The 23,209-nt window shown below is 36.8% G+C and overlaps 2 protein-coding genes across 8 annotated transcripts in view; one reads left to right on the top strand and one right to left on the bottom strand.

Annotated features, from left to right (window-relative positions):
* The window catches only part of impg1b (interphotoreceptor matrix proteoglycan 1b), a 28,049-nt gene extending 6,522 nt beyond the window's left edge, over positions 1-21,527 (top strand). The window contains exons 3-19 of one of the 5 annotated variants that reach the window (XM_055053529.1): positions 1,245-1,411; positions 1,510-1,535; positions 1,877-1,908; positions 1,995-2,041; positions 2,115-2,255; positions 3,184-3,242; positions 3,569-3,756; positions 4,617-4,910; positions 7,840-8,336; positions 9,124-9,213; positions 15,756-15,975; positions 16,967-17,177; positions 17,919-18,104; positions 18,212-18,386; positions 19,704-19,787; positions 20,303-20,321; positions 21,045-21,527. In XM_055053529.1, the coding sequence (XP_054909504.1) occupies positions 1,245-1,411; positions 1,510-1,535; positions 1,877-1,908; positions 1,995-2,041; positions 2,115-2,255; positions 3,184-3,242; positions 3,569-3,756; positions 4,617-4,910; positions 7,840-8,336; positions 9,124-9,213; positions 15,756-15,975; positions 16,967-17,177; positions 17,919-18,104; positions 18,212-18,386; positions 19,704-19,787; positions 20,303-20,321; positions 21,045-21,064 (2,456 nt within the window). In that variant the 3' untranslated portion in view covers positions 21,065-21,527. The remainder of the gene's footprint in view (positions 1-1,244; positions 1,412-1,509; positions 1,536-1,876; positions 1,909-1,994; positions 2,042-2,114; positions 2,256-3,183; positions 3,243-3,568; positions 3,757-4,616; positions 4,911-7,839; positions 8,337-9,123; positions 9,214-15,755; positions 15,976-16,966; positions 17,178-17,918; positions 18,105-18,211; positions 18,387-19,703; positions 19,788-20,302; positions 20,322-21,044) is intronic. The other 4 variants (XR_008607559.1, XM_055053528.1, XM_055053530.1 and 1 more) reach the window with 4 other exon arrangements.
* A 655-nt stretch (positions 21,528-22,182) lies between these two features.
* myo6b (myosin VIb) overlaps positions 22,183-23,209 on the bottom strand; it is a 40,278-nt gene continuing 39,251 nt past the window's right edge. For all 3 annotated transcript variants that reach the window (XM_055053483.1, XM_055053482.1, XM_055053484.1), the window contains one exon: positions 22,183-23,204. In XM_055053483.1, the coding sequence (XP_054909458.1) occupies positions 23,005-23,204 (200 nt within the window). In that variant the 3' untranslated portion in view covers positions 22,183-23,004. The remainder of the gene's footprint in view (positions 23,205-23,209) is intronic.

The raw sequence follows: 23,209 nt of genomic DNA, 5'->3' as shown, positions 1-23,209 counted from the left end.
AAAAACATCCTCCAACATGCGTTGTGGCTGTTTTAGGGGAATTAAACGGGGATGCGACGGTTGCAAATGGCTTGTTATCAAAGTCATCCCAGCAGCTGCTGCAGCGTGCCATTTCAACGTGACACAGATTAAATTGTTCTATTAGAGGTAATAGCATCGTTTCTAATGGGTGTGAGGCAGAAAACATTTCCCACAGGCGGTGGGGAGTTGGACAATGCGGCTGCTTTTCTGGTCCTCTGCTCCAAACATGTTAATATTTACTCAAATATCGTCAGCAAGCTGGAAATATACAGTTCGCCTTTATGGAAATGAGGGAAATAATAATTTGGAACAGTGCATTTTGAGTTTTCAACATGTTCTCATGGGGAGATTTGTTCAGTATAATCTGTTTTACACTGTAATAATTCACGACTTGAAAATTATACCGACCATCATTTGCAATGACCATTTAAGAAAATCTGAGAAAATATCACTTTCATAATAATTTGGAACGCTGTGCATCATATTCTGATTTATTCTGGAGCATTTGCACTTAAGTAATTTAAATAGTTACTCTTTAGTTTCCTTACGGTAAAAACACTAAATCTTGCCAAGTATCTGTAACGTTTCTCGTGCAAATATCTTAGAAAATTTAAAATAAGACAAAACTGATTTCCAATTAACTTTTCAGCAAGAAATAGGTGTTTGTTTTAAGTCAATAATTTTTTAGTTAATAAAAACAGTACTAATTCCATTGGCAGATCTTTTCTCTTACAATATGGTAAAATGTGTTATTTTCTATAGTTTTTCTTATCCTAATACTATTATTTTACTTTTATTGCTTTATTTAGTTGTTAAATTGCCACATTTGTCCCTTTGTTACCCAGAACCTTCATGGACAACAAAAACCTTTTCAGCACTGCAAATATACAAAGTGATTGTCTTGTGGATGAATGATACTGTTGTTTTAAGTTGAATATTGATAAAATTTACTAGTTTTTAATTTTATAACAAGACATTTTTCCTGTCTCAAGTGAAAATATCTGCCAGTGAAACTAGAATTTCTTGTCTATATTGAAGAACTATTGGCATATTTATCTTGCTGAAAAGTTACTTTTGAGTTAATTTTCTCTTCTTTGAAGTGTGCTAAAATATTTGACGTAGAATCAAAAGTAGGTTTTGTATTTTTGCAGTGAACGGATTCAGCCTCGTTCTGTCGTGCTTTTTGAGGATTCTTTGTTTTAAACCAAGGATTTTGTTGCCAGTTTGTCAGGAAGCAATCTGGGAAGCGTTCCGGGTCTTCTTGGACAGAGTCCCGGCCCCGGAGGAGTACCGGACCTGGGTGTCCACCTGCCAGCACCAGAACCTTTGCATGGACGACCTGGCCCAGAACTTCAGCAGCTCTCAGGAGCATCTGGACCTGGTGGCCAGAGTGAGCAGCAGACTCACAGCAGCGCCATGAAACTCAGTTTCATCACAACTGGTTCATCTTCAACATTAAAATGAAACTTTCATATTTTTTCATTTCAGAGAGTAGAAGAGGCTGAAAGTGAAGGGTAGGGCCATCAACCTCTGAATATTATATTAGATAAGTAGAACTATGTCAATTTTTTTACCTAAATGTGTCTTATATTAAAGTATCAAGGATGAGTTTTTATCTTCACTGCAAATTAAATGAAGTAGCAGGAGATTTTGTATATCACAAATGATTCAGATTTATTGGGACTCAACATAAAGTTAAAGAATGTTTTAAAAGTTATTATGTGTAATGTATGCATGTATGTTTGTACACATGTGTAATTTTTTTTCTCCCTGTGCCATTCTGTACATATTGTTACATATTCAGAAAACATCTAAATAAAACATCACAGTTAAAAAAAACTATATTTTTTTGTAGGTTTGTTGCAGCTAAAGAGCCAAGCAGTGAATGTAAGTCCTGCATTCGTTCACTAAACCATATTCTGTAAATCGGTGGAGTTTAGTCAAAGTTTTTCTGTAAAAATCTTTCATTTCAGGCTCTTGGACTCCTCCTCCCATCCTGCTCCCGGCAGAAACAGACGAGGTAAACCCACCATCAGAATCCACCGCCAGTTTCCCACAAATACCTAAACTGTTTGTATCCTTTCTCTCCCCAGGCTAAAGACCTGATTCAGGAGAACTATGAGGAATACATTGTTGAGTTCAGCATCACTGTGTCTGACCCGACATACAGCGAAATGCTTAGCAACCCCGCAGCGCCGCATTACAACAGCGTCACCAGAGAGCTCAGAGACAAGGTGAGATCACCCGCCTGCAGCAAATGTCAGCGCTCCTCCTCCCAGCTGTTGTCTTCACCTTCATGCAAACGGCGACAGCCTGCGGTCGTTTCAGCAGCAGCGCCGGCTCTCCCAGGGAGGCTTGAACAACAATACAGGAGGGAAATGCCAGATTTTATTGTGCTGCTAGGAGGAAACCATTGATTTAACAGCTTTGATTCAACCTTTAGGATCTAAACTAAGAAGTGCAAAAAGATCAGCGACTGAGAGCAGAACCTCAGAAATCAGAATTATTCACTGCAAAACAAGAAGTTTTGTCTAGTTTCTACAAAACAACAAAAGCAACTTTTCAGCCAAATGATAATAAATAATTCCTTGATATAGACACAGAAAGTACTTGTCCAGATTATTTCACTTAAAACACAAAAATGTCTCATTACAGCTGAAATTAGTCATTTTTAAAATCTGTTTAAGAATTATTGACTTAAAACAAGCCTACATATCTTTAACATTAGTTTTAATAATAACCTTCATTTAGCAGGATAAAAACCTGACTGAAGTCTACAATCTCTTTTTGAAGATGTTTACTTAAAACATGAGAAAAACCTTTTGTAATTAGTGAAATAAACTGATTTGTTCCAACAATATTAACTAATTGTTGACTAAAAATAATCTCCTATAACTTGCTGAAAAGATATTGTTCTGTCTTATTAAGATAAGATATTTCCACCAGACTGAAATACTCTGTAAAACGTTTTGTTTTTGCAGATATATCACAAAAAGAAAACTTAATAACATAAGATAAATTTTTCCAAACAAATTAGTAATAAATTAACTTTTTATTTATATTTCCACTCATCCTAGTTTACCTGTAAGATGATTAAAACTATGAACCTGGAGTCAAAACTTCTCTGCACTTTTAACATTTTTCAGTTCTCGTTTTTTTTAGATGGTTCATGTGTTTGAAAAAGTTCCAGGATTCAAAGAAATACGAGTTCTTGGATTCCGGTGAGTTTAATAAATGCTTTGGAAACAAATCAACTAAAATAAAGGAAATGTGTTTATAGTTAATTCTTCTTCTGTTTCTTGGGTTCAATTGTCAAACTAATGCTAGCATATTCACTCTGTTTTGATGTAACTTATGATTTTTAGTCCAACAAAATAATGCTGACAGCTTGTGAAACAATATTAGATTAAATTGGCCAAATAATAGCAGCACAATCTGAACATCAACAGAGATTGGGATTTAAATTAGTCAGGGATTTAAAAAGGTTGGATTAATGTTTGCAGTTTGTTCTGAGGATTTCTCAGTGGATTTTATTTGTGTTGATCAGATCGGAGGATCTCTCTGTGCGCTACGCTGTGGTCTTTAACGGAGAAACGGAGCTAAACTCCGACAGTTTGGAGATGGAAGAGGGAAAAGAGACAAGAGAAGATGTGAAACTGAAACGCATCATCGTTACGGCCTTGCAGCAGGAGCCGACGCTGCTGCTGGACATGCAGACACTCAGCTTTGAGGCTGGTAATGATTATTATGGGCTGTTTGTACAGTTACACAGTAAAACATTAACAGCAATAGTTTTGGTTTATTTAGTCTGTCAACGAGAAAAAATGTTTCAAAGTCAAATTTTCACCATGTTATTAATACATTTATAGATGTTAGATTTTCAAATTAAATGTTTATTTCACAAGCTAAGTATTTATTTTTGACACTAAACTAGCTGTAGTTTTCTAAATATTTTGCTTTCAAATTAAACATTTAGCTTGGAAAGTAAGTATTTAGTTTTAAACTCAATGTTTAGCTAAATATTTATATTTATTTTTCTAACTGCATAATTAACCCCAAATTACATATTTATTTCACAAACTAAATATTTAGTTCAAATTAAATGTTTAAGAGTAAGCTCAATATTTAGCTTTTACGGTAAATATGTGGTGTACAAACTAAGTTTTTTTGCTAACAATTTTGCTTATTAAAAATAGTTGGTATAATATGCTGTTGGAAAATGTTATTTAGCTCCAAATTCAATATTTATCTTGCTAAATAAATATTTTCCAAACATTTTATGTCACAACTAAATATTTTTCCAAGCCACACATTTAATTTTCAAATGAAATATTTATCTTGCTAACTAAATATTTAAGCTGCTAACTAAATATGGAAATAGGCTTGCTGATAAGCGGAAGTGGATTATCAAAATAAAAGCTGGGTTTTAAGGCCTTTACATAAAATCTTCTGCTATTAGAACTGAATCGCTCCAGTTAAATGCTTAACTTGGAAATGAAATTAATTAACATTTTTTCCTCTAAATAAACGTAAACATTGCTGTTGTTTTATCTTGCCATAAATTGTGGCTTCTAGCTGTTGTTGCTATTTTGCAGTGACCGTGGTTTATCCGGCTGTGGAACCAGAAGACGCCAGCCCACCCACCCAAAGTTTATTCTCCACTGTGGGAGTTTTGGAAAACCAGCTGAAGGATTCAGCTTCCGCCACACCAAAAACCTTTGTGCCTTTTATCCCCACCGTCCTCCCAAAGACCAGCTCTAGCTTTACTGATGGGATTCCTTCAATGGCAGCTGCAGAAGAAAAACCCAGAGAGGAGGAAGAGGAGGGAAAGGAGGAAGAGGAGCGAAAGGAGGAAGAGGAGGCTCCACCAGGTGATGGTGAAGATGGAGGTGAGTGAGACTCCAAGGCCCTGAGGTGACAGACGATGACCCTTCGTCTGGTGAATGCAGCTCATAAAGCAGAATGTCAAGAAGAGCCAAGTTTAAAAATTTAAAGCTTTATTGATTAACCACACATTAACCTGTGGTGTAGACTTCATTTAAAGCTATTGATAGGTAATTAGAAGAGCTCTGGAAATGAAAACCGCACTCAGCCGTCTTGTGTTGGCTCCGTGTTTTGAGCTGTTGGCTGCGGATCTGCAGAGTTAAATAAAAACATCCAAACATAAAGGAGTAAAAGAGAAACTAGCTGCAGACAAAAAGCAAAGGTTAAATTAATCATGTTTGTAAAATAATTAGTATTTAAACCTCAAACCTGCAAGAACTCATTAACCTTTATTCGACTTGGCTGTTATCTTAGGCTGAATATTTCTCTCCCAATTTCTCTTGCTGGGTTTCAGTTGGGGTCCATTTGCTTTTGGACTGCAATGGTGAAATTTTAACATGTTTTATACCCAGCAAATGGTTACATGAAACAGGTTTTTAGCTAATTTAATTCGCACCAGCCCGGTTTATTCCGCTTTAATCAGTTTGTTTGTCTATAAAATCCGATTTGATTCAACTAAAAAAAAGTGAATCTGGTCCATTTTAACACCAACGTCTCGGTTCGGTTGAAGTGAACTCTGGTTCCATATATGTGACCAGGGTACCTCTACAAAAGCAGGAAGTGGGCTACAGCGCAGTGCAATGTGGGAAAATACAACAACAAAAAAAAAACAGCGCTAGGGTAACGCTAGCAAAAGGACAAAAGAGAAATCCTACAACCGCTAAAATCTGGCACTACTCCATCTTTGTTTACATTTTTGTGAAGAAAGAAGTTGCGCTCAGTGTTTTCATGTTGTTTTCTCCAGTGCTTCTTGATGCAGCGCCCCCACAGGCGAGGAGGGGAACATGTTTTTGGTTTGGCTCAGCCTGTGAGAAAAAGAACCACAGCATGAGAACTACAACAAATGTTGCAATTTTGGTCCCAAATCTAACTGCACTGGACTATCAGCTGTCTAAAAACTCATAAATGCAAATAAATATGAAATCTCCTGGAGGAAAGGGGGATGGATAGTAGAACAAGGATCCTTTGATTGAACTTCCCTAAACAAACAACAATAAGACAGATTTATGGGCAAATTTCTTTCACAGACTGTTTGGTGCCTCCCACTGTGAGCCTCACAGTTTCCACTGCATAAAAAAACACTTTAATTCTTCAGGCAGGATGCAACAACACAGCAAATGATTGCTCACATTACACAGATAATGAAAAATAAATAGGACACAAATTATGTGAAATTTAAGACCAGTAATGGAAAATACGAAGACTTTAAAAACCATCAGATAAATATTTTATGACTTTTTAAGATGCTGCTGAATCTCTAAATGGTCAAAACAAAGAGCAGGTATGAAAAAAGGAACAGTTTTTATAATAACTTCATTATTTTTCGTATTTCAACGGGACTAAAATGACTTTTAATGGTCTCATATCTTTCTCCTGCTCCTGAACATCTGACGGAAATCAAGTCAGATATTTCAGTCACAGTGCCGGGGAGGGACACACAAACTTAAGAGTTTGTTCAAATTAATCTTACACAGTTGCAGCATCTAAATACAACCTTGATTGACCCAGGAAATAGAAATGGCAGCATGATTAGACTTGGTGTTGTCACTTTACCCTTGGAAAAGCTCCAGCAGCAGGGGGCCTCTGGTCCAGTCATGCCGCGCTGCACAGACGCATTTCATTAAGTCACAGCAACATTTTCCCACCTGACGGCTGACACCCAAACTTTAGAGAAATGTGTGAAAAACCCTCGGTGCATCTACAGATGTCATATTTAATAAAAATGGTTAATCTATAAAACTTTAATATTCCACGGTGCAATGTTTATGTAATAAATTCTGCACCAGTGTTTGGATAAAAATAAAAGTTTGTCATGTTTGATAAATGAGCTGCCAGAGTTGTGAAATTTAATGTTTAGGAATAATTCATATTAAAACGGGCAGACAGTCAGGACACATCTAAAACAAATAAAAGCATGGAAGCAGCTACAGCTGTTAGAATGAACGTTTAGAAACACAAAATCAAATACCGATTAACCTTTAAAACTGTAATATGTGAAAACGCGAAAACTAACAAACTGCCTCGAGCTTCTTGAATGTTTTCCTCATAATTTAAATATTCACACAAACAGTTTCAGAAATTAAACTGGAACACGAGCGAGTCGCCTGAGAAATGTTTGAAAAACGTCTCGCTGTTTAAATCCCAGAACCAGAGGTGGGTTCACTGCTGCTGGCGTGTCGTCCGCCTGCGTTCAGGCACAGCCGATGATGTTGTTTATCCAGGCAGTTTAAAACCTTCTGTCTGTCTGAGCTAATTCAGAAACAAAATTATCAAAACACAACAGTTATAAAACTGGAACGATGAGTAAAACAACTTCTTGCAGCACAAACTGTAATCACAAATTGATATACAATGTCAACTGGCCAACTCAATATTTACACTCACGTGAAAATGGCTGCAAACAGATGCGCAAAAATACCACCATACATTTTCGAAAAGCAGAAGTGGAGCCTCCTGCACATCCAACAAAAACGTAGCAAGTGGTTTATTGATAAGTCAACAACAAAACTCTAGTCTTTTCCAGCAGCCATTGTACAGCGCATACAGTGGTAAACCCAGCTGACCAAATGAGCTGGAATTACCTTGGGTTGCTAGGTAACGGTGCTGAGCCATTCGAATGTGTCTCAACACCAAAACGCATGACCTTATTGCCAAAAGTATGTTGGTGGTGTTTGTGCCGGTTTCAGAAGCAGTAGAAAGTACAAAAAATTTAATGTGTTTTTGAACATAGAAATGTAAACGTGACCCCTCTGCTGTTTGGTTTCTTTTCACCAGATCCGAAGCTGGTGGGAAGTTCGAGCTCCAGGCCTGAAGGAACTCAAACCTCTGAGGTGAACCTGGATCCATCCAGAACTCCCACTGACCCGGTTTCCACCCGTTCATCTGGTGAGGACGCCGTCCAGGGCAGCGAACCTGGATCAGACGTGGAGCCTTTACCGTCTCCCGAGGACGGAGGGGAAGGTCGCTTGGATCCGACCTCGGTCACCCAAACCGCTCCTGGAGATCATTCACGCACCGCAGGCGGAGTAACGGAGCAACAGGAAGAGGAGAGCGGGAGCGGATTTGCGTCAGAATCCGATGAAGGTCCGTACGGCTCTACAGCCGCGCCTGCGATGAGGCAAGCCAGCACACCCGTGATGACCGCTGTGGAGAAGAGCAAAGAGTTGGTGGTTTTCTTTAGCTTGAGGGTCACGAACATGATGTTTACTGATGACCTGTTCAACAAGAGCTCCCCAGAGTATAAGTCACTGGAGAATACCTTCCTGGAACTGGTAGGTACTCAAGCTTTTGTGATGGATGTAATGCTTCTGCATGCTTCACTGTCCTACTTTATATCATGAAACCAGGATAAACTGCAATAAATACGACTGACTAAATATCGCTGTGCTAAGAAAAAAATGAAAATGACGAGAATAAAGTAAATATATTACCAGAACAAAGTCACAATATTACTTTATTCTGGTGTTATTATTATCGCAAATAATAATAATGATGGTAATATTATTCATGCGTCTTTATTTTTGAAATTCGATGACTTTTTATTGTATTACGACTTTATTCTCATTGTTTTGACTTCATGCTTTTGTCAAAATAATGACAAGCATATTTTGACAAATTTCTTCTTTCTTTTATTATTCATGATCTATTATGACTTTATTCTATATGATTTTATTTTTGATAACTTTTGACTTCATTCTTATATTAATGTGACTTTATTCCAATAATTTTGACTTTATTCTTGTCATTTTATTTTTGTTCATTGTTTTTCTTACTATGGCCCTAAAACTGGATCTTAAATAAAAATGTTGCAGTTGTAGAAAACGTATTGCATCACTTCTCAACATTTTGTGGAGGGAAAACAGGAGCAGATGAGAAGCTGTGCAATGAGCCTTATAGACGTTGAGAAGCGAATCTATTGTTGCTCTTATATTTGTTTAGTAAAAGTGGGAGATGTCTTCAAACCGAAAACCTGCAGTACGCTAAAGACTTCTGTTTCAGAGGAGCCGCCGTGTTGACGGCGTGGAAACACTTGTGGTGAAATTGTTCTGTTTCACTCAGACTCAGCACTTTGGGTCCAGAAACCAGCCAAACCCTGGAGCTTCCAGTAAATCTGGGCTGGGGAGACAGACAACGTTAGCCTCCATACCGGTACCTTTTTATCTTGGATTCTCCTCAGTTTGTTCACTAACAACCTGAAGAATGCAGTACGTAAAACCAGAAGCACCTGATCCTCCTAACATTTCTAACTGAAAAACTTTATTCTTTTCTGTACTTCTCATCTTTATGCTTTGTGCCTTAATCTTTTGAGTCACACTGCAGTTCTTTTTTAAATCTGTCCTGAAAATCTTTCACTAACATTCAGTTTGTGCTGCTGATTTGTTTGTCTGTATTTATGTTTCTTTGTGTATTTAAAAAAGCACACATTCTTGTAAAATCTGTTTGCATTTTCCTTTTGTGTGTGAGTTTTTTGAAATGATGTAAGTGGATATAAGAGGAAATTGACAAGTTGCAAAGCCAAACAGGATGAATCCAGTCTGCAGGACTTTTACATAACTGAAAGTCTGCAACACTCAAATCGTTGTTCAACTGAGAACAGAGATTTCTGTTTTTTTAGCTTTGAGCTGTTAGAGTTTGGTTTGTGGCAGCTTTGCAAGATATTTTTATTTTCTGAGTTTCGAAGCAAGTTTCAATTGGTAATTTTGAAGTTAATATCTAACATTCATTGTTAGGATTTAACTAAGCAGAAATTTATGTGTACATTTTTTGTACATATACAAAAAATGTGTATTTTTGTAAAGATCTGATGAAAGTTCAGCACCAGAAGATTTAACTTAAAAGGGAAAGCTGTTAGGAAACGTGTTTGTGCTTTGCTGCTGAGCCACTGAAAGCTTAGTGTGTACAACGTTAGTCCAGAGTGTTGACCTCAAAACAAACTGGTTCATACAGAACTGGAGCTGTTCTGTATGTTACAGTGCAGAAAACAGGCGAAAACATATTAACTGATCAAGACAAAACTTTAGCAAGTTAACCCGAACCCTAATCCTAACCCCACCAAGTTTTAAACTCTAACAAAATGCCTGAATGGTACCAGTTCTGCTTGTCAGATGTGGTAAGAAAAACTGAGAAGTGAAAAACGTTTGTGTTACTTCTCTTCGTCTTTCAGAGCTTACTGGGATGGAACTTCCCTGGATTTTATTTGACACTTTCCCAGAAAATACTGGGAAATTCTACTGGTACTTTTTTAAAACACATTTCACAAAATTCTATCCTATTCTACTGGGCATTTTTGCTGAATTTCTTGGTTATTATCCAGCACTTGATGGGCATCATAATGAATTTTTTAAAATGAAAAATGCTGCAGAAGTGATTTTATAGCATTGCAAAAAAGTTAAATCATACATTAAGGCTCAATATTATGGACAGAACTTTTGAGTTTTTATTTTCTTATTAGTTATTTTGCTATTTCAACTTGCTCTGAAAGTGGTGCTAATAAACATATATAGCATTAAAAGTTTATGCTGAATGTTGCTTCTTTGTTGCTTAGTTAGCAGCATCTGTTAAATGACTAAATTAAATTTTAATGTTATCTATATTATATATATATATATATCTGATTGTGGAGGTTATTTTACTACTTATACAGACACAAATGCAGCATGGCTTCATGTTTAGGATGTTACATTATTTGCATGTCTGATGCCTTAAATTTAAATCAGTTTGGCTTAGAGTAGTAAGTGAATGAGCTTTATGAACATTTTCGGGATGTTTTGCTGATTTATGCTTTTGTTTTACTGAAGCAGAGTTAATTTATGCCTGGAGGTCAGGAGACCTTTTCCTGTTTTAGTCTTCGGTTTGTGACGTGGAGTAAGCAGCTTAGCGGGCTTCTCGTCAGCTCCTGCATCACACACTTTGTGCTAATGCTGGTTTCAATCTCCTTAGTGTGATGGCGTTGGTATCTGCATGCAATATAACTGAATGTACCACAGGAAATGGAATAAAAACAGTCAAGCCACTGTCAGTTTTGAAACATCAATTATTTTGTTGTTTTTTATTAAACTGTATTTAAAAATTGGCACTAGGGTTGGTATGTTAGCATACATGCATGTTTAAAATGAGCAGATGTATTGAATCTGCAAGAATAAATGGGGGACTGTCACAAATTGATGTTTCTGTTCACATTGTAACTTGTCTTGTCTGCAGAGAAACTATTGAAAAAAAGCAGAAAGCAATGTAAAGCAACACTCCATCTCCAATTTTTAGTGGTTGCTCAAACCTTGAACTTTGCTTGTTAACTAATTTGTTGAGCTTCCTGGAAAAACTAGATTTCAGATGTTTGATCCGGTAAGTATTTACCGCTCTGAGAGTTACCAATATAATCTGCGTTTCCATTACAAATGTGCACAAAACTTTGTTGATATTCTGCTAATAATTTTCCAATTGCTTTTTCTCCATTAAGTAAGAAACGCAATTAAAATTTTATTTGAGTAAGTTAACATGTTACGTTGTTAAAAACATGGAGCATCATTGTTCTCCTTCCACTTCCTGTTGTCTTCTTTGTGGTTTCTGCCAGTAGTAACATCTGGTTGTTGATCACACGCCTTATGTGATGCGAAAGTGTTTCAGTCGCAGTTTGGCGAATCAAAGTAATTTCAATATAGCAGAAAACCACCTCATCATTGTGCAGAAACGTTTTATTGAAAAACTGTTTCCATTAAGTGAATTTATTTTTGTAATTCCAATTTGTGCAATTTTAAGGTGAATGGGAACACAGCTATATTATCTTTTAAATGGGCAACTTCTTATTTCTCTTAAATGATCCGACCTGGTTTCATCAGAAAGCATCATGAACTGCTGAGCATCATGTTGATGAGCCCATTTAAACAGACTCTGAATATCTGTGCATGTGTTCGTTCTATCGGCTCCGATTACTGCTGTACCTACTGGTTTGTGAAGCAACCAAAAAAAATTGGACATGGAGTTCAGAAAGTGTTTTTTCCTTTATATTGGATGAAAAATAAACACGCTAAGTTGGTTAATATTCATCGTGTCTCTTCGGTGACATCTGCACCAGGCCTGTTGGTTTTAACAGAACCAGTAGATACATGCGTAACTTTTTATGAAACCATCAAGTTGTGGATGTAGAAGTTCTGTGGTTTGCAGTAGAGAGATCCTTTATTGTGGCTCTTACTGTGTTTTCAAGTGGTTCCCTGCTGGTCCGTGTGCAGCTGCAGCGCAGTCAGAGCAGCGGGTCTGTGTGAAGTGTTGGCAGGTGATAGGTGAGCTCACCTGTCCTGAGCAGAGCTCCTTAAGGCTTCTTATCGCTCCTCCACCTCTCAGGCCTGCTAAAGCAGCGTAATCTCTGCCCCTCACGCTGCAGCACTTTCATCTGAGCTGAACTTAGAAGCCGTTCAGATCAATGACCCTGATGGAGCCTCGCTTCTTCAGCCGTCTGACTTCCTGCATCAGTTCCTCCACAGTTTGGATTTCCACACTGCAAAAACACAAAATCTTACCAAATATTTCTTTGGTCGAATTTCTTGTGCAACTATTTTATTACACTTGAAATAAGACAAAAATAACTTACAAGCGACTTTTTAGCAAGATATGAGAGCTGGTTTTAAGTTAATAAGCCCTTAATATTGACTAAAAAGTTTTATTTTGGCAGATTATTTCACTTTTTCATGCCATAAGTGAAATAATCTGCCGGTGGAATTAGAAGTTTTTTATCATTATTAAGGAATTGATGACTTCAAATAAGCTATTGTATCTTACTGAAAAATTACTTGAAAGTTAGTTTTATTTAGTTTGTACTAGAAACTAGACTAAAAATACTTGGCACATTTTGTGTTTTTACAGTGCAGCCATTTGCTAAACTATTCAGATAACTTTCATGAATATTCTTGGAATTTTTCTTTTGTTTTATTTATAAAACTCTAAAAAGTGTGTCATGCAGTTTTATTCCTCCCCCTTTACTCTGGCGCTCTTCGATAAAACCCATTAACCTCGACTGCCTTCAAATGTTTCCTAATTAGTGAATAAAGCAAACAGAACCGTCAAAGCTATGCAGACCTGGGCATCCAACTAAACAAGGGGGTCCAAACATTTTCATCAAGTCTAAAGAAAACTGAGTGCTAAAAAATATTTTTTATCTTTTCAACAATAAACTAAACATGCAATACTTTAATCAAACAAAGTCTTAAATATGTTCCTGGAAAATGACACGTAAATCATTCTAAATCCAAAACTTAAAAAAGTTCTGCAGGTTTGCATGAATAAAATAATAAAATTTAATCATTTCTGAACAGTAACATCTGGATTTGGGTCGATTTTTCTGAAAGTGCTTGTTGCATTTAGCCAAGTGTATTAAATTAATTGAAAACAGATATGACTGCAGCAAATCTTGCTTTTGAGTAACAGAAACTGGTCCTGGCAAGTAAAAGCAGAAAAGGTGGTTGTTTAAAGACAAACACTTTGTTTTGTGTCCAATACTTTTTAATTGTTGGAAGGTTTTTCAACACCTGAGCCTCAGGATTAAAGTCATATTTTGAAATGAAGTTCAGGGCTCTAAACAGTCCGTCTATGGCCTGCCAATGGCCCCCGAGCCACACTTTAGACACCCCTGATCTGAACTGACAGTCTGAACAAGACGAGCATTAATAAGAGAAGCAGCCAAGAGGCAACTCTGGAGGAGCTGCAGGGAACCAAAGCTTAGCTGGCTGACTGAAAACTCCAATCCGTCAATCTAAACTTTGGGTCCCAACATTTTTCTGTTTTTTCTTTGAAAAACATTGAAAACTGTCTTTCATTTCCCTTTTGGACCAGGACGTGCGCTGTCCCATGACGGCGTAATCCCAAAGCTAATCCCTGAAGTTTGAAGGGAGTTGAAGAGTTTTCTAAGTCACTCTACGTCTCAGTTACATTCAAATATGTTTAAATTTAAAGTTTAGGTTAAATTAGAGTCGAAAGTAATTTTACTGCTTTGGGTGTTTGAAGAAGCAACTTTGAATTATTCCATTAGAATTTGATATATTTATAATCTAATTTAGTCTCTGCATCAAGTTAATCCAGTTAGATTTAGAAAGCGATGGCGCTGTGCGGCGCGAAACTATTTTATTTGCCTTATCTTATTCACATGAACGACAACGAGGCACATGAAATATTTAGAAAAAGATAAATGACTAAATTAAATAAAGCAGACCGTGTCTCGTTGCTTGGCTGCAGCCTGAGAAAGAAAACTATTTTCCAACACACACATCTCTACAGTTACGCAGAGAGTTTGTCCAGAAAATAGTCTCAATAATAATAAAAAACAAATAAAGGAGAAGCATGAAGTCAAATGGAGAAAATCTTATCTTCAATAAAATGATCTGCATGCCTCTGTACAATGAAATATTAATAAAAAAGTGTTAAATTTAAAAACAAACTCATTTAAGGAAAAAGATGATTCTTCTCTGCAACAAATCATAAAAATGTGGCCTGATCAAAAACACGCCGGCTTTAAAAATGTGCAAAAAACTTCCTAAATATTCCACTAGTGTAAAAAAAACAACACAATTTTGAAATTCCATTAGTTTTCATTAAATAAAAACAATTAAATATGAATAAGTTTGTCCATGTGTTAAACCGTTAAAAACATGCCTAGTCCTCATCCTGTCGTCGTCTTCTTTGTTGGTTTCATCCGGTTGTTGATCATCTGACTCGTCTCCATCGAACAACCTCATCGGCAAAACCTTTCACTGAAAAACAAGAGCTTTTCAAAATTGACGTGTTTCTATAAAGTAAATTATTATTTGTTATTGAACTGTCAAATTGTGCAATTATATAATCACTGTAAACGCAGCGACGTTGATTGATTAGTTCTTGTCTTATTCAGGTTTTTTATTCTGTTGGCTGAATTTATCCAAATCGCTGAGTCATGGCTGATTTCCACAAACCATCATGTTAGAAAGTTTTCACACCCATTTCTCTAAATGACCGTTTTCTTCCTCAGCAGAAGCAGAATGTTAAATGATAAATATTTAAAAGTTGTTTTGTCCTGTCCTGATTGAACTCCTGGTTCGGTTCCTGACTTTAGCTGGACATATTGATAAAATCCTTCAGGCTTTTCTTCAAACCTGCAGTAACTGAGTGGCTCTGCTGCTGCAAACCTCTTGGGACAAATCTAGGACTTTATTATTCAGGATTAGTTTTCTGTTTGAGACCTTTTACTAGCAGAACACATTATTTTTATTAAACTATTTTATCCTTTCACAGTTTTTATAATTTGAAGTATTAGCATTTTTGTGGCACCGGTGCTTAGAAACCAAAACTCCAATTTTGTTCTGCATCTAATTGTTCAATCAGTGCAGAAAACTCATCCTTTCATGCTCACATCAAAATTTAATTATGAACTATTCATAGAATTCACTCTTATATGTGACCTGAATAATGAAACGTGAGCGCTGTCTCTAAAGGAGAATAAAAACAGAAGATATTTATGTTTTTTTATGTCAGCTCTATATAATAACAAATTCAGCTTTGTTTATTAATTTAAATTGTCATAGATAAAGTAAAACTTCAGGTTTCTTCTTTTATCACCAGATAAAATCTGCTTCCTTGCAGCAAATAGATTTTTTGCAGCACTAATCCTCTTGTGATTAACCTCTGAAAAGCAGCAGCTGATGAACTTGTGCCCCTCTATCTTTGCACAGCTTCTGCCATATTTACAGTCCAATCTGACCGGATTCAAGCAGCTGGAGATTCTGAACTTCAGGAATGGGAGTGTTGTGGTAAACAGCAGGATGAAACTGGACAAGCCGGTGCCCAACAACGTCACAGAAGCCGTGCGCTGTGTGCTGGAGGACTTGTGCAGCGCCGCGTCTAATCGGCTTGACATCGAGATTGACAGTCGCTCTTTGGAGGTTGAACCAGGTGAGAAGTTCTTGCTGAAGTCTTGGCTTGTGTTCTGTTACTTTTTCACTTGTTTTGGTGCTTGAGAAAAAATGTCTGCATTTACTTTTACAATTTTCAGGGCGAAATTAACAACAGTGGTGAGAGGAAGCTTTAATTTTCACAAACTGTTTAATCACACAAACCCGACTCAGCAGTTTGCTGCCTTTGTCACAGTGATGTACAGATTATTTCACTAATAATAAGACATTTCCCCATGTTATAAACAAAATAATCTGAATAGTTGACTTAAAACAAGCTCCTATATCTGACTGAAAGTCACTTGTGTCCAGAAATAATTGGTAAAATTTTGTGTTTTTACAGTGTTGGAAAACGTTGATGCTGATCTGAACTTTTCAGAGTCAAAAGTTTAGCAAATAAATAAAGCTTTCATATGAAAATAAAATTATTAAAACACTGCAAAAAATATGTTAAAAAATATAGAAAACATGATTTTTTCATGTTACAAGTGAAGTAATCTGCCAATGGAAAAAATACGTTTTTTAAATTAATATTAAGAAATTATTGACTCTAATCAAACCCCTATATGTTGCTGAAGTTGCTTATGAGTGAATTTGTCTTTAATCAAGTGTAATAAGTTATTTGCAATATAAGCTAGACCAACACATTTGGTGATATTTTGTGTTTTTTCAGTGTTTTATGTCCCAAAACCAAAGAATTGCTTTAAATGCAACAAACTGAAAAATATCAACGATTCTGTTTCTCATCTGTTTGTGAATTTTCTTATTTTGACATCTTTGAGCCGACTTCGTGTTGCCTGACGGGTTCTGTTCAGCTGAATCTTGACTCTATAGAGCCAAAAGTCGTTGACTTCAGGTTCCTCCTGTTGTGCCTTTTCTTGTGTGATGGTTTGTATTCTGATTGAAACGCTGTGAGCTCTCCTCTTCATCACTGCTAACCGGCGCCTCTCTGCTCCTGCTGTCATCTCCCTCCTCCGCCCCGCTGCCCTCAGCTGACCAAGCAGATTTGTGTAAGTTCCTGGCCTGCAACGAGTTTTCTCGCTGCGTGGTGAACAGCTGGAGCGGCGAGGCCGAGTGCCTGTGTGACCCCGGCTACAGCGCGGTGGACGGCCGGCCCTGCCAGGACACCTGCTCCCTGCAGCCGGACTTCTGCCTGAACGGAGGCGCGTGTGAGATAATCCCCGGCCACGGAGTCACCTGCAGGTACACGCAAACCAGGGCTGTTCAAAGAGCGGCCCGCGGGCCAATTTGTGGCCCCCAACTGCAATTCAAGAACAATGCAAATTTGTCCTATTCATCATAGCTGTTCATCAGACGGTGTACTGGAAATAATATATTATTTCTATCTGTACTGCAAAGCCATTTTAGCGTCATTGCAGACATGTATAAAAAAAGTAAATTTACACCAAAGATTTTGAAGTGAAGCTCAGAAATTTCTGAGTTTCAAACATCCAAAATGTTTGACTTTTAAACTCAGAAATTGTCCAATAGGAATTCTAAATATAATTTAAAATAATGGTGACACTTTATTTGAATGGCTGACCATATCAGACATGTGAAAGAGTCTTCATGAAGTGTCATTTGGTAAATTATGACATTTTTAATGCAAAGTTTTAGTGTCATCTCTGCATTAAAAGTGCCACCAAAATGAATAATAAAACAGAATTAGACTGAACAGATCCATCTTTACCTGAAGTACAAAATGTTACAGTATTTGTATTTATTCATTGCATTAAAACTTTTGGAAATGCACCATAGAAATGCGAGATTGCAGGCCTGAACTGAACTCTGCGCTCTGGGGGTTCATTCATAAACATTTGCTTTCAGAACTGGAAGTGCTAAATTGTTTTTGAATCACTCCTGCAGAGAAAGAAACGGTAAACTATTAATTTTCTTTTCTTAAGGGAAGTGTCTGGGATTTCATTCTGTTTTCCTTTGTTTCAGATGCCCTGCAGGTAAATACTGGCGCTACCACGGCGCGCGCTGCAGCGAGCTGGTGTCGGTGCCTCTGGACCCGGCTCTGATTACAACCTGCCTGCTGGGGAGCCTCTGCCTAGTTTGCGCCGTCATCGGCATTTTAATATTCATCAACAAGAAGTGCATAAGGACCAGAAAGTCCGTGGCTCTGGTGTAAGTCAGAACCCTGCTTGGGATTCGCGTTGCGTATCCCGTCCTTGTTGTTCTCAGGGTGTCGGCCGCCGCTGCTGTAAATGCGTTTGTGTGCGTTTGCATCACAGGCACGCTCATGCACCGTATGCCTTTGAGAACACTTTGAGGGAGAACCCGGTTTTTGAGAATGATGACGGTGTCTTAACTCATGTTTCCACTCTGCCGTGCGCCTCAAGCTCGGCCTCTTCGCAGTCTGAGCAGGAACATTTTGCCTCGGTTGAAAATATACGCCTGAGTATCGAGGTACAGCGAGAGGATCGGCACTGAAACCTAACCTTTCACTAACCTCAAACCGCCGCAGTTTTCTGCTCTCAACCTCTCACACCTTTAACTCTGCTTTGTAGGTTTCACCTTTGACCTCAGAAGCATTTGCAGTAGAACAGTCCAAAGTGCAGCCACACAGTCAAATCTGTCCCACAAGTTCAGCTGATCGATGCAGATGGAGAGACTTTTCTCTGTTCACAATTAGGACAAAACTATGACACAGAAATTAACATTTTCTCAACATGAAATATTTGGGTCCTACTAAAAATTAACAATTACTTTTTTGCAGCTCAGAAAATTAATCTGAGTGGGAAAAAGCAGGCAAATGTGTTTGGTTAGCAGTTCACTTAATTTGATTAAAGGGTTTTAATCTGTAGATTATAATAAGGCACAACAGAAGAAAAGAATCTGGAAATTATGGAGTAAATCAATGTGGTAAAGATTTATAATCTAACATTAGAATTATAATTGGAATATATATATGTATAAAGATAAATTACCAATCATATTACTCATTGAGATTTGTGTACAAGAATATTTTAATAGGATATTTTTTGTTGAAGTTCATTTTAAGTAATTAAAAAGCTGAAATTATATTTTATGAGTTAACATTAAAATATTTTAATAATTATCCAGCCAGAGTACCTGGTGCTAAGTAATAAAACATAATTTAATGAATTTGATGAAGATTCGAAGGGTTTTAATAATCAAGGTACTTGAATCATCACATCACTTCAAAGAATTAATATTTTAATAACCAAGTTTTCTGCTTTCTCTTTAATTTCATCTTAGATAGGAACTAAAGCTTTTAATTACATTATTAAACTTTTCAAATAAAAAGTCAATTAAATTATTTTTTCTGAAGAGATTAAATCTGTTTCAATTTTCTTCAATTGAGCCCAAAATAATTTTTTTCATGTGAAACCATTTGAAGCTACAAAAAAAAAAAAAAAAAAAAAAACTTTTTTTTAATTAAAATATTTTCATGCTTCATTTATTTCTGAGCAGAAAAAAAAATCTCAGTAAAAGTTTTTGTGATTTCAGTGTTTAGAAAATGTTTTGTATTTTTGAGTTGATGACTTTGGCTGTTGCCAAAGTTTTTGGTTTATTTTCTAGTGCAAATTCCTTAAATAACACAAGACTAACATATAAATAACTTTTATAACATAGAGGCTTGTTTTAAATCCTAAATATTGATGAATTTCATCATTATTTGAATTTGGGGTAGATTTGTGTCAAATCTTTGCTTTAATCATCTTGGAAGGAAAAACGTTGAAATGTACCTTTTCTCTGCAGATCCCCAGACGACTCTACACAACAAGATCAGAAAAGTTAGTGTCAGACATGGTGGGTTTCCATCACAGTTTGCCACGCAGTGAGGTAAGACTGGCATAAACTGCTTTGAGTAACTTTGCTCTAAATGTGTTTGCAAATCTGGAGGTTAATTTTTATTAAAGTTCCCTGTGAGAAGTTTAGACATTTGCTGTGATTCAGTTAGAAATGTGCACAAAACATCAGAACTCCACTGATATCCAAAAAACACAATTTCTCAATTGTGGTGTTTTCATTAAACACAAATCTAGAAAAATGAACAAAGGGTTGGAGTTGAACTTTGACCTGTAGCTGTAACTTGCAGGTAAACTTGTTTCTCCAAAGTATTGTCACATGTTGACTGAATACATTTAATATTTATCCTGTTTTAAGTGTTTCATTTAGAAACAAGTAAAGTAGCTTTAATTGCTTCATTCCTATGTATTTACTCTGTTGGTTCAAGAATGTGTTTTTTGTAATTTGCCATGTTGCTCAAATGAATGTGACGCAATAATTTAAAACTTGCATCCTGTTTTGAAAATCATTTTGCTAAAGTATTAATAACTTGATGAAATATTTTCCAGCTGTTTGACGCCTGCAAAGGTAAAAGTCCATGAAAACTCTCATCAGTGATAATTTTACTCACCAACCAGAGTCACTGCAGCGTTTTTGTGATCAAAGTTTTCCCTTAAAGCTGCAGTAACCTTTTTTAAAATACTTAATGGTTTGCTATGAGGTAGATAACCTGTGAAAAAATCCAGTTCCTTTGCCTTCTCCCAGTGTAAACTAGAAACTACCAATCAGAGCCAGGGGGCGGGACTTAGCGTTGTCAGTCACTTCAGTCATCACTGCTGCAGTGATAACTTAAGTACTAGTTATCATCGCTACCAACAACGGCGGAGAAAGTTTTACTTTAATGATAAGTTGTTTTTCCCCCATTAGCATATTTACCAGCAAGTACATGAGGTTGGTTGACAGCGCTAAGACCCGCCTCCTGGCTCTGATTGGTTATTTTTGGCCGGGTTGATGCGTTGCTCAGGTTGGAGGTGGAGATCGATCTTTTCACAGACTGTCTCAGACTGACACGATATGGTAACAAATATGTGAAAAGCTGATTTTGAAAAAAAAAAAAAAACAACTGCAGTTTTAACATCACAAAAATAATCCTAACAACTGTTGTGCAATGGAAAACATTTTCCAAATGAAGAGCTTGTGATTTCAAGCTTTTGTCATTTCTGTGGGGAAATCACCGTCTCCCATATGAATGATAATTACAAAGCGTTTCTCCGCCGGGGACAAACTGACTCTGCTTCTCGTTTCCTCCAGACGTGGCGACTGTCCAGTGAGTACGGGAGGTGCTGCCTGCTCCGGGCGCCAGACAGCGACTGTTTCGAAGTCACAGTCCTCTGATGACACCTGATCCGGAGCGAAGCAGGACAAAACGCTGCGGTTTCACTCCGCATAGTGTTCATAGTGATAGACAGAGAGCTCTGCGGATGAGGCTGCGTTCCAGGGGAAACTAATATTTATTACTCGTTATAAATGGTAGGAACATTTCCTCTACACGCTTGGCAAAGGTTGGTCTTTCCTCACAATGAGGTATTTATTATTTACAGAAAGATGCACATGGCTGTATCTCACTGTATGTGTAGAGAAAGTAATATATTTTGTTTTGGATGGATTTTGTGTCCCAAAAAGAGAATGTACTGTATAAGCTACTGACTTGGCTGCTTCAGTCACTCCCATTCGCAGACGTATCGATAACCATTTGATCCGGACATATTTTTGTACATTTTTCATGTAAAGCAAATAAATTTAAGGTTTTTAGAAGAACAAACTGCGTGTTTTCTGTCAATCTAAACACATTTTTGGAGAATCAAATTAATTGAAAAAATGGTGGAAATTATTTATTATAATACCAAACTTATAAGTGGGCAAAAGCAAAAACAATTAATATGATTAAAGTGTTTATTAGAAGAAAAAATGTGGAGGTAATGGAGTAAATACTACTTTTAAATCTAGTGTTAGAATTAATATTGGAAGCAATTTAATTAAAGGTTGAAACAATATTTTATAATTTTACTAGACATTAAAATATTTTCGTTTTGATTAAATTTTTTCTAAATTTATTTCAAAAAGGGAATAAGCCACAAAAGATCCCAGCTCAAGACGATGGCTGTTCCTAGCGCTCTATTCAAGCATGTTAATGGAAAATTAAGTGGAAGAAGAAAAAATGCGTGAAGCAAACCTTAAAAAAAAAACCCAACTTAATTTTTAACTGAAATTAAATATTTGAATTTATTTAGTTCCATTTTGTTTGAGGCTTGTGTGAAAATCTGATATACTTTGTTGTATAAAACCTCTAATAGCTTTGACACATTTACCCACTAATATAAAAATATTAATTATATTATATGAACTATAAACTTATAACATTTCAGAACCAAAAAACAAATCAACTGGGAATTTTTCAGAAATGTTTATTTTCTACAGTTTTCCAGAGAGAAGGCCATCATGCTCAGTTTTCATAACTCAGATTTTGTTTTTTTTAAGGTAAATTAAGATTTGTTTGTTTAACCATTGAGAAAAGAAAAACATAACACAAACACCAACAACATCATTAGCTGTAAAACAACCCAGTATGCACAAAACTGCAAACATGAAAACGTTTCCCTCTTCCATATCAAAAGAGTAACAATAAAAAAGACTCCAGATACGGAACGTGTGCAGCCAGAAAAACAAACTGGTGTTTACAGGCATCACATTGTTGCAACATTACGCGGTATCTCCCATAACTGACAACATTAAAATGATAAAATTCAGTCGGTATAAGTTTGTTTGAAGAATAAGAATTGGTTTCTGACGTTGCTAAAAACTCATGACATCATATATGTCGCTGTAAATGGTGACTGTCCTCGTTTATAGTCACAAAAATCATAAAGCATGAATTTTATGGCATCATAAAGCTCTAATCTGGTGTCACTGTTTGGGTTTTAAGTTGACAGCTACAACCAATTAAGACTTATGTGGTGCAACTTTATTGCAATCGTAAGGCCTCAGTGGGATTTTGAATTTCTGCATAGATTTTGGAAAACAACCAGTTTGCTAACGCTACTAAATTAAAATGTTGCACTGCAAATTAATAAAAAATAGAAAATTAAATCAGCATAAGAATTGATATCAAGTGAGCATTTAGAGATGAACTGGGAGCTTCTTTGCATGTTGTTATTTCCTTAGTTTCCCACAAAGCGCAGAGACAGTGAACTGCTCACGCAGAAGCATGGTTTCACTTGAGGAGACTCTGCAGCATGGCAGTGGCGTACGTTGGCCGGGCCTGCTTGTTCTCTATCGCCCTCTTCAGGTACTGGATCCCGTCGCAGCGCTCCCAGATCTCCTCAAACTGCCTGGGCAGGATCTCAGCGCCCCGCTTCCTGGTCAGACCCGTCTCCTCCAGACTCAGCTCACACATCTCCATGTCGTCTTTACCTTCA

The sequence above is a fragment of the Poeciliopsis prolifica genome, unplaced genomic scaffold, assembly GCF_027474105.1.
Source record: "Poeciliopsis prolifica strain line A6 unplaced genomic scaffold, Auburn_PproV2 SCAFFOLD037, whole genome shotgun sequence".
Lineage (NCBI taxonomy): Eukaryota > Metazoa > Chordata > Actinopteri > Cyprinodontiformes > Poeciliidae > Poeciliopsis > Poeciliopsis prolifica.
This window is presented reverse-complemented; position numbering and strand designations above follow the sequence as displayed.